Below are 11,957 nucleotides of genomic sequence, written 5' to 3'. Positions count from 1 at the left end.
AAACAAATATAAGAAAGTAGTGGGATACAAGATTAATGCACATAAGTCAGTAATGTTTCTATACATGAGAGATCACCAAACTGAAGAGACACTCAATGCTCTAGTTTGCTAATGCTGCTGCAATGCAAAACAGCAGAAATGGATTGGCTTTTATAAAAGGGGGTTTATTTGGTTACACAGTTACAGCCTTAAGGCCATAAAGTGTCCAAGGTAACACATCAGCAATCGGGTACCTTCATTGGAGGACGGCCAATGGTGTCTGGAAAACCTCTGTTAGCTGGGAAGGCATGTGGCTGGTGTCTGCTCCAAAATTCTGGTTTCAAAAATGGCTTTCTCCCAGTACGTTCCTCTCTAGGCTGCAGTTCCTGAAAAATGTCACTCTTAGTTGCACTTGGGTGTTTGTCCTCTCTTAGCTTCTCCAGGGCAAGCATCTGCTTTCAACGGCCGTCTTCAAGCTGTCTCTCATCTGCAGCTACTCTCAGCTTCTGTGCATTCTTCAAAGTGCCCCTCTTGGCTGTAGCAAGCTCGCTCCTTCTGTCTGAGCTTATATAGTGCTCCAGTAATTTAATTCAGACCCACCCTGAATGAATGGGCCAACACCTCCATGGAAATTATCCAATCAGAGTTATCACCCACAGTTGGGTGGGGCACATTCCATGGAAACACTCAAAGAATTACAATCTAATTAACACTGACAGGTCTGCCCACACAAGATTACATCAAAGATAATGGCATTTGGGGGGACACAACACATCCAAACTGGCATACTCAAGAAAAAGATTCCTTTCAATAGCAACTAAAAAAATCAAGTATGTAGGAATAAACTTAACCAAAGATGTAAAAGACCTATACAAAGAAAACTACATAACTTTACTAAAAGAAATAGAAAGGGACCTAAAAATATGGAAAAATATTCCATGTTCATGGATAGGAAGGCTAAATGTCATTAAGATGTCAATTCTACCCAAACTCATCTACAGATTCAATGCAATCTCTATCAAAATGTCAACAACCTACTTTGCAGACTTGGAAAAGCTAATAATCAAATTTATTTGGAAAGGGAAGATGCCTTGAATTGCTAAAAACATTCCAAAAAAGAAAAATGAAGTGGGAGGACTTACTCTCCCTGACTTTGAAACTTATTATAAAGCCACAGTAGTCAAAACAGCATGGTACTGGCACAAAGATAGACATATTGATCAATGAAATCGAATTGAGAATTCAGAGATAGACCCCCAGATCTATGGTCGACTGATCTTTGAGAAGGCCCCCAGAGCCACTGAACTGGGACATAGCAGTCTTTTCAATAAATTGGGCTGGGAGAGTTGGATATCCATATCCAAAAGAATGAAAGAGGATTCCTACCTCACACCCTACACAAAAATTAACTCAAAATGGGTTAAAAACCTCAACATAAGAGACAGTACCATAAAACTCCCAGAAGATAATGTAGGGAAACATCTCAAGTACTTGTATTATGCAGTCACTTCCTAGACCTTACACCCAAAGCACAAACAACAAAGGAAAAAAGTAGATAAATGGGAACTCCTCAAGCTTAGAAGTTTCTGTACCTCAAAGGAATTTGTCAAAAAGGTGAAGAGGCAGCCAACTCAACTGGAAAAATATATTTGGAAACCATGCATCTGACAAAAGACTGATATCTTGCATATATAAAGAAATCCTACAACTCAAAGACAATAGTACAGACAGTCCAATTATAAAATGGGCAAAAGATATGAAAAGACAGTTCTCTGAAGAGGAAATACAAATGGCCAAAAAATACATGAAAAAAATGTTTAGCTTCAGTAGCTATTAGGGAGATGCAAATTAAGACCACAACGAGATACCATCTCACACCAATTAAATGGCTGCCATTAAAAAAAACAAGTAACTACAAATTTTGGAGATGATGTGGAGAAATTGGAACTCTTATTCATTGTTGGTGGGACTGTATAATGGTTCAGCCACTCTGGAAGTCAGTCTGGCAGTTCCTTAGAAAACTAGATATAGAGTTACCATTCGATCCAGTGATTGCACTTCTCGGTATATACCCGGAAGATCGGAAAGCAGTGACACGAACAGATATCTGCACACCAATGTTTATAGCAGCAATATTCACAATTGCCAAGAGATGGAAACAACCCAAATGTCCTTCAACAGATGAGCGGATAAACAAAATGTGGTATACACACACGATGGAATACACGCGGCAGTAAGAAGGAACAATGTCGTGAAACATATGACAACATGGATGAACTTGAAGACATAATGCTGAGCGAAATAAGCCATGCACAAAAAGAGAAATATTATGTTACCACTAATGTGAACACTGAAAAATGTAAAATAAATGGTTTGTAATGTAGAATGCAGGGGACCTAGTGATAGAGAGCAAATAGTGATGGGGGAATGATAATCTAATGAGAACAGATATGTTATCGTGGGTAAATTTAACATTCTGGGAACGCTCAGGAATGACTATGGTTTATTAATTTCTGATGGGTATGTTAGGAACAAGTTCACAGAAATGTAGTTATCTTAGGTTATCTGTTTTTCTTATTCCTTTGCTGGGTTATAGTCTGTATATTTTCTTGGGGTAGAGTAGGAACATGTTGGAAGTAATGTAGTTATTTTAGGTTATTTGTTTTTTCTTATTCTTTTGTTTTGGTTTTGTTTGAAATGTTTTTTATTGTCTTCTTAAAAATTTTTTTGATAAAGTTAATTTAAAAAAAAAACAATGAAAAAAAATATGCAGAGCCCCCCTGAGGAGCTGGGGAAAAAATGCAGAGGTGTTGGACTTCCTCACCCGGATTGTTGCTGATGTTCTCACAAACACTGGGGACTGCGGGCTTGATGTGCTGAGCCCTCTGTCTTGGGGCTGGCCCCTGTGAAGCTTGTTGCTGCAAGGAGAGGCTAAACCTGTTAATAATTGTGCCTAAGAGCCTCCTGCTGAATGCCTTTGTTGCTCAGATATGGCCCTCTCTCTCTAGCTAAGCCAACTAGGCAGGTGAAATCACTGCCCTCCCCCCTACATGGGACCTGACTCCCGGGGATGTAAATCTCCCTGGCAACGCAGGATATGACTCCTGGGGATGAATCTGTACCCAGCATCGTGGGATGGAGAACATCTTCTTGACCAAAAGGGGGATGTGAAATGAAATGAAATAAAGTTTCGGTGGCTGAGAGATTCCAAATGGAGTCGAGAAGTCACTCTGGTGGGCACTCTTATGCACTATACAGCTACTCTTTTTAGGTTTTAATGAATTGGAATAGCTAGTAGTAAATACCCAAACTACCAAACTACAAGCCTTGAAGCTTTAAGACAATTGTATAACAATTTAGCTTACAAGGGGTGATAATGTGATTGTGAAAGCCTTGTGGATCACACTTCCCTTTACCCAGTGTATGGATGGATAAGTAGAAAAATGGGGGCAAAAAACTAAAGGAAAAATAGGATGAGGGGGGGCTATTTGCGTGTTCTCTTTTTACTCTTATTTTTTTATTCTTATTTTCATTTTTTCTGGTACAAGGAAAATGTTCAAAAAATAGATCAGGGTGATGAACAACTACATGATGGTAATGTGAACAATTGATTGTATACTTTGGATGATTGTATGGTGTGTGAATAAATCTTAACAAAAAATGAAAGAGAAATCTCTAATTGAGAAAAGTTATTCCTTGGGGAAACTATCACAGTTACTTCAAAGCTGCTAAAGTTCCTTCTTTCCAGGTATATAAGCAACATTCCATACCATTAAACCCTCTCCTTTTTTAAAAATTCATTTTATTGAGATATATTTACATACCATGCAGTCATACAAAACAAAGCGTACATTCGATTGTTCACAGTACCATTACCTAGTTGTGCATTCATCACCAAAATCAATCCCTGACACCTTCATTACCACACACACAAAAATAACAAGAATAATAATTAAAGTGAAAAAGAGCAATTAAAGCAAAAAGGAACATTGGGTGCCTTTGTTTGTTTTAAACACTCTCCTTTTTGAAATATTCTTCACTTCACTTCTAGCACACCAGTCTTTTCTCCTAACTCATTAGTGGGTCCTTCTCAATCTTTTACTGGTTCCTCCTCTTCTCTTCCACCTTTTAATGTTGGCATACCCCAGGGCTCAGTCCTTTGCCATCTTCTTTTCTCTAGGTGTACTAGGTGATTTCACCCAATATCATGGTTATTCACCCAATATCATGACTCCCAACTAGTAACCTGAACTCGACTTGGATACCCAACTGCCTACTCGGCATCTACAACTTAACATGGTCAAAATAGAACCGCTGATTCCACATTCCTCCAAACCTATTCCTTCTCCAGGATGTCTTACCTTTACGTCTCAGGTCTTACCTTTACATCTCAGAATTCACCTGGTCGCTCAGGTCAAAAACCTGGGAGTCATTCTTGACTCCTCTTTCCCCCTCCTCATATCCAAACTATCAACAGGTCTTTCAAAACAGAGACGGAATCCAACCTGTAACCACTTCGAATCACCTACCATCTAATCCAAGACCCTTGCTTGGAACACCTAATGACCTAACTGGTCTCTCCACTTTTACCTTTCTTCCCTCTTCAGACTAATCTTCACACTGCTGCTCCATACTTCATACAGGTAAGTCAAACTATGTCACTCCTGTACCCTCAACCCTTCTAATAGTTTCCTGTTACATATCCATACCAGGTTATAAGGATCTTGATGAACTAGTAGTCTCCTTCTCTCCTATTTTATTTCTTCCCACTCTCCTCCCTTATTACTATATTCTAAACTCACTAGCCTATTTGCTGTCCTTGAATATACCAAGTAAGTTAACATTGTAGGACCTTTTCATTTGCTTTTACCTCTGCCCAGAATACTCTTTCTCCAGATAGCCATATGGCTCACTCTTACTTCATTAGGGCCTCTGCACATGCCATTTACTCAGACAGGCTTTTGCTAACCACTTTACTTCATTCTATCTGTATTCTCAGCTTTTTCTGTTTTAACTTTGTATTTTGGAATACTTTCAAACTGAGAGGACAGCTACAAAAATAATAGAAACCCCATACAGATAACTCCAAAATACCAACCCCTCCACCCGCAGATGTCCAAACCCACCAATTTTAACATTTTGCCACACTTGCCGAATCTCTCTCTCTCTCTATCCATCGATTTTCTGAACACTTGAGTGTAGGTTGTGTACATCATGTTCCTTGAACACTTAATATTGCCAAGAACAAGGATATTCACTTATGTAACAAACTTAAGTGCAGTTGTCAAGTTCAAGAAATTTAACAAAGACATAAAGCTTAGATTAGTCTATATTCAAATTTTTTCATATGTCCCAATAATGCCCCTTGGAGCATTTTCTCCTTACTAGATCCCATTCAGGATCGTGTATTGTATTTAACTGTCATTATCTCTTTAGTTGCTCTTCTTTTCCTTTTAATTGTGGGCACATTTATACAAAAGAAACTCTCTCAACTCAACCACATCCAAGCATACCATTCAATGGCATTAATCACATTCACGATAGGGTGGTGCCCTCACCACTTACCATTACTAAAACTTTCCCCATCTCCCCAAACAGAAACCCTACACCATTAGGCATTAATTCCCCATTTCCCCTGCACCCAGCCCTTAGCAACCTGTACTCTAACTTCTGTCTCTATGACCTGCATATTCTCTGATATTTTCTTTGTAGTTACCACAGGGTTTAAATTTAACGTCCTAAATCTGTAACAATCTCGTTGACTTTAATACCAACTTAACTTCAATAGTATATACAAACTATGTTCCTATACCCCTCTGTTCCCCACCTTTATGTAGTTATTGTCACAAATTAAATATTTATACATGATGAGTCCCAAACCATTGATTCCTCATTACATTTTACTCCGTTGTCTTTTAGATCCTGTAGGAAGTAAAAAGTGAAGTTACAAACCAAAATACAATAGTACTGGCATTTATATTTACCCATGTTTTCACCTGTCAGTGGATACCTTTTTTCCTTCATGTGGTTTTGATCTATTGTCTAGTGTCCTTTCCTTTCAACCTGCAGAACTCTTTAGCATCTCTTGGAGGGCTGGTTTATTGGTGACAACCCCCCTTGGCTTTTGTTTACCTGGGAGTGTCTTAATCTCTCCCTCATTTTGGAAAGACGGTTTTGTCACACACAAATTCTTGGTTGGCAATATGCCATCCCACTGCCTTCTTGCATCTATGGCTTTTGATGAGAAATTGGCACTTAACTTATTGAGGCTCCCCTGAATGTTACATGTTGCTTCTCTCTTGCAGCATTTGGAATTCCCTCTTTATCTTTGACATTCAGCAGTTTGATTATAATATGCTGCTGTGTGGGTCTATTTAGGTTTATTCTGCATGGAGTTTAAGCATCTTGGACATGTATATTCATGCATTTTGTTAAATTTTGGAATTTTTCAGCAATTATTTCTTTGAATATTTTCTTAGCCCCTTTCTGTCTCTTCTTATTCTGGGACTCCTACAATGCATATATTGGTACACTTGACAGTGTCCTAAAGGTTCTTCAGGCTCTGTTCATTTTTTTCATTCTTTTTTCCTTCTGCTCCTCAGACTGCTTTCACTCACCTTATCTTCAGGTTCAGTGATTTTTTCTTCTGCCAGTTCCAATCTTCTGTTAAACCTCTCAAGGGAATTTTTTTATTTTTGTTACTGTGGACTTCACTTGTTTGGTTCCTTTTCATAATCCTTTAAAGTATTTCTCTAGTATGTCCCTTCCCAAGTCTGATCCTCCTCACTGATGGTTTCTAAGGCTTTCATCTTCTCATTTGCCTGGGCCATTGCTTCCTATATCTTTGTATGTTGTGTAATCTTTTGTGGAAACCTCGACATTTTGATATTTTAATGTGTTACTACTGGAATTTAGACTCTGATTCATCTGTTCCTTAAGCTTGTATCCAACTCATGTTATGACAGAGCTTTCCTTCATTGCCAGGAACTAACCAAAAACAAAAAAAAAAGGAAAAAAAGAAAACACCTTTCCCAGTCTTTGCAGATTGACCTGTGTAAGTGTTCTCTCTGGGTTTATCCATACAATGAGTCTAGAGAACAACTTCAGGTCAAAGTGAAGGGGCCTCCCTGATCCTTTCTGCACATGTGTCTTGCCTTAGACATGCATATGTGGCCCTGGGAATTCCCCTGTTTACATAGATATGAATGCCCCCTCTTCCCTAGGAAAGTTTCCTCACAGTCCCAAGCACTGCACTGAATGGATGTCCTACACCCAGCAATCCCTTGCCCCAGGCAACAATGACTTGACTGTTTTCCAACAGCATTCTGTAGGAGAGTTCCATGAGCTGTCTTTTCCATGCAGGGCAAGCTCTGGAATGGCAAGTCCCTGAGGCCACCACCAGAGTTTGGGCCAGATATATATGATTCTAGTATACGCATAAAGTTCACTCTGCTCCCTACAGAAGCTGAGCAGGGATCTGCACTGGGAGCATGGGCTGGCTCCACACCGAGCCAGTGAAGGGTGGGGGGTTGGTCAGCTAGGGGGCTACAAGATCCTACCACTTTTAAGTGGGATTATTCTTGATTCAGCACTGCCTTGTTACTGCAGTACCTTAACTCTTTTCTGGAGGCTTGAGAAAGACAATTTGTTGGTTATTCAAAGCTTCTGTGGGAGGACAGAGCCCTGAAGTGTCTCACTATGCCATCTTGATCAGGACAGGGCCCTCCCTCCTTTTTTTCTTAACATCTAATATTATATATTTGTTTACATTTTGATTGTCTTTTCCACTGAAACAAAAGCTCCACAAAAGCAGATACATTGTATTGTTCACAGCTGTATTTCTAGCACACAGAATACCTGGCTGTTGCTAGGAGTTTAAGAAATATTTATTGAATGAATGAATGGTATTTCTATTCTGAACACTATCCAATCTAGTTTTGGGTTTTGTTATGCTTTAAACAAACAAAAAAGAACCATAAAAATGTGCCCCTAAAGACAGAAATACAGTCAGCTGATTTTTCTCAAATGGCATGAATTTTATTAAAGAGGGGAGAGTTAATCAGTAGCACTGAAGCAATTACAGCACATTTTCAACACGATATCCTAACTGTTGTGAAATAAAAGAAAAGCTTCAGAATTAACCCTGAAAGTAAAGTTGCAATTAGTTTATTTGGGCCCCAAAATTTAAAAACTGGATATATATATATATATATATATATATATATACACACACACACACACACATATATACAAACAAAATACAGCAGTTTCATGGAATCAGTCAGGTATAAGCAGGAATGTCTCAATTACCCCACAATCCTCTTCCCTTCCTTCTCTTATTAAATTGTTACCAGTGAAGGCCCAGGCATCTACTACCTACTTAGAGCCAGCTTTTAGTCATACATGTTATATCTTGTAATCCAGTGCTGGTATTGTTTTTCACAGTAAGGAAAATGGCAACAGAGAAGTTTCACTGATGTAGAGTACTTTGCAGGTGTATCTATGTGAATTAACTGCCACTGTACATTACCTGCTCTATTCCATCAACATAGCTAATAGTACACAAAAATGTGAAAAATCCTACAATATAACAAATGTGTATCTTTATGCATAATTTGGTGGAAGGCAGAGCCTAATGATATAGAAGTCATCTTTTATTAGTGAGCTAAGGAATCTAAATCCTGAGAACTAAAGTAGCCAAACCTGGGCCATGGATAGAAGGCCAGTCCAAGTTCTCCTTGAGGGTGGCATACTGTTGGCAAAACAAATACGGAAACTCAAGTTGAGCCATTTGGCCTCTCTAGCAACCAGGAAGGAATTTAGTTCAGACTGCTCAGTTTATATCAACTTTCATTTGATGTTGACCATTGCGCTTTATGCTGTCTGATCAGGGAACAGAAGAACGATGAATACTACTTCTTATGAAAAGTTTCAGGCCTTGTAACTCCTCTGAAAATAAATAGTCCAAATACCAGTTCCATTTCTTTCCCTGCAGGCACAGACAGAGGAAAATTACTTAGCAAATATTTTACTCGGCTTATTCTCTACTTCCTCTTTACTTAGGAAAAGTTAACAGTATTCTGGATGTACATACAAAGGGTCAGCTTAGAGGGGCCAAGTTCATAATCAGAACTCAGTCCCTAAATAACATTCAGCCAGAAAAGTACCCAAGGTCCAAGGGCTAAACATTCTTTTTACTATATTGGCAAACAAATTTAGCTGTTCAACTGAACAAAGTACTGTGAAATCAAAATAGGTCATCATTCCTACATTCTAGGAATTTAACATCTAAAACAAATTACACAGGAGCAGACATTATTACGTTATTTCCTATATTAAATATGTACCAACAGGAGTTACTATAATAATGAGACAATTGTATATGGTTTTTTAAACTAGTCTCATTATAGTCTTAGATCGTATGCATGCAACTAGAATATAAAATGAGATGATTCATGACCACAATAGCAAGAGTCAAACTATGAATAGTTATATCCTAGCGAAGACTGTAGAGGGTATGTACCAATAAATTCACATAAAAGTCACTGGAATGAACTCAGAAGGCAGACACTTCACTTTGACACTGTGGAAGCAGAAGACTTAAGATTTGGGAAAAAAGGTAAAAGTGTAAATTCTCTTGATGAAATTATGTATGCTTTATGAAATTGCTGAACATGATGAAAGTAAATTTATTTACCCGAATAGAGCTCAAGTTTACTGTCCTTTCTTCTGGCCATTCCTTAAAAAACAAAAACAAACAAAAAGTGGGGAAATATTTGGTTAGCAAATATCACCAGAAAATTAAGAAGGCGCTTCCTGTTTAATTCATTTGCTAAGTTCTATTCCTACCATCACTCATTTGGATTCCTTTTGAATAGATACTTATTATAACCCTCCAGATTTCTTTCTCCAAGAAGCCCAAAGAGAGGGGAAATAAAACAACAATGGATAAAGTGATCATCATTTTGTTAATCTATGGTTTCACTTTTTTTTTTTTTTTAATTCTATACTTAGCCACTGGGGTGGGGATGGAAGAATTCAGTGAAGAGTTTTTATGAGGAATATGATACTTGAATTGAGTCCTGAGGGATGAAGAGGATGTCTGGGTGAGGCAGACTTTGTATACATAGTTGTTTCCTTGAAACTGTAATTCTTTATCAAAACTAAGGCCTAGATGATTGATCTATTCCCTGGCTTTATCATCCTACTGAATTTCACTAAATCTAAGAACCACCAATTCCAAGAAATAACATTTTTTTCTACATCACTAAGGGAAAACTGCCAATTAAACTATATATAACACAGTGCCTTTTTTTTTGTTTGTTTGTTTGTTTTTTTTTGTTTTTTTTTTTTTTCATTTTTAAATAGTTTTTTTTTTTATTGTGGTAAAATATACAGAACATAAAATTTCCCATTTTAACAATGTTAAGTGTACAATTCAGTGGCTTTTATTACATTTACAGTGTTGTGTGACCATCACCACCATCCATTACCAAAACTTTTTCATCACTCAAACAGAAACTCTGTACCCCTTAAGCAATAACTTCCCATTCAGCCCTGCCTCCCACACTGGTCCCTGGTAACCTCTAATCTGCTTTCTTTCTGGATGAATTTGTCTATGCTAGGTATTTTATGTGACTCAAATCATACAATACTTGTCTTTTGTGTCTGGCTTATTTCACTTAGCATAATGTTTTCAAGGTTCATCTACATTGTAGCATATATGAAAATTATGTTTTTCTACCGCCAATTAATATTCCATTGTATGGACATACACATGAACAATGAATTATATCCATCGTATGAATATACCACATTTTGTTTATTCATTCTTCTGTTGATGAACATGGGTTGTTTCTACCCTTTGGCTATTGAGAATATTGCTACTATCAACATTAGCATACAAATATCTGATTGAGTCCCTGTTTTCAATAATTTGGGGTAGATATAGTACCTAGGAGTGGAACTGCTGGGTCATGTATTAACTATATGTTTAGCTTTTTGGGGAAATGGCACCATTTTACATTCCCACCAGCAATGCCCGAGAATTCCAATTGGAAGTGGGTATTTTTTTTTTTTTTCCCCATTATATATATTTTTTTTATCTTCATTTTATTGAGATATATTCACATACCACGCAGTCATACAAAACAAATCGTACTTTCGATTGTTTACAGTACCATTACATAGTGGTACATTCATCACCCAAATCAATCCTTGACACCTTCATTAGCACACACACAAAAATAACAAGAATAATAATTAGAGTGAAAAAGAGCAATTGAAGTAAAAAAGAACACTGGGTACCTTTGTCTGTTTGTTTCCTTCCCCTATTTTTCTACTCAACCATCCATAAACTAGACAAAGTGGAGTGTGGTCCTTATGGCTTTCCCAATCCCATTGTCACCCCTCATAAGCTACATTTTTATACAACTGTCTTCGAGATTCATGGGTTCTGGGTTGTAGTTTGATAGTTTCAGGTATCCACCACCAGCTACCCCAATTCTTTAGAACCTAAAAAGGGTTGTCTAAAGTGTGCATAAGAGTGCCCACCAGAGTGACCTCTTGGCTCCTTTTGGAATCTCTCTGCCACTGAAGCTCATTTCATTTCCTTTCACATCCCCCTTTTGGTCAAGAAGATGTTCTCCGTCCCACGATGCCAGGTCTACATTCCTCCACGGGAGTCATATTCCACGTTGCCAGGGAGATTCACTCCCCTGGGTGTCTGATCCCACGAAGGGGGGAGGGCAGTGATTTCACCTTTCAAGTTGGCTTAGCTAGAGAGACAGGGCCACATCTGAGCAACAAAGAGGCATTCGGGAGGAGGCTCTTAGGCACAACCATAGGGAGGCCTAGCCTCTCCTTTGCAGCAACCGTCTTCCCAAGGGTAAAACCTGTGGTAGAGGGCTCAACCCATCAAACCACCAGTCCCCTATGTCTGTGGTCATGTTAGCAACCATGGAGGTGGGGTAGGCGAA

General features: G+C 38.3%; 1 protein-coding gene across 4 annotated transcripts in view; it reads right to left on the bottom strand.

Annotated features, from left to right (window-relative positions):
- Positions 1 to 8,012: 8,012 nt before the first annotated feature.
- CENPI (centromere protein I) overlaps positions 8,013 to 11,957 on the bottom strand; it is a 131,003-nt gene continuing 127,058 nt past the window's right edge. For 3 of the 4 annotated variants that reach the window (XM_037822317.1, XM_037822319.1, XM_037822318.1), the window contains 2 exons: positions 9,677 to 9,718; positions 8,013 to 8,968 (listed from right to left, as the gene is read on the bottom strand). In XM_037822317.1, coding sequence (XP_037678245.1) covers positions 8,867 to 8,968; positions 9,677 to 9,718 — 144 coding nt within the window. In that variant the 3' untranslated portion in view covers positions 8,013 to 8,866. The remainder of the gene's footprint in view (positions 8,969 to 9,676; positions 9,719 to 11,957) is intronic. The other variant, XR_005214635.1, reaches the window with a different exon arrangement.

This window comes from Choloepus didactylus, chromosome X, assembly GCF_015220235.1.
Source record: "Choloepus didactylus isolate mChoDid1 chromosome X, mChoDid1.pri, whole genome shotgun sequence".
NCBI classification, from domain to species: domain Eukaryota; kingdom Metazoa; phylum Chordata; class Mammalia; order Pilosa; family Megalonychidae; genus Choloepus; species Choloepus didactylus.
The sequence above is the reverse complement of the archived record's forward strand: the minus strand, read 5'-3'. Positions and strand labels throughout refer to the sequence as shown.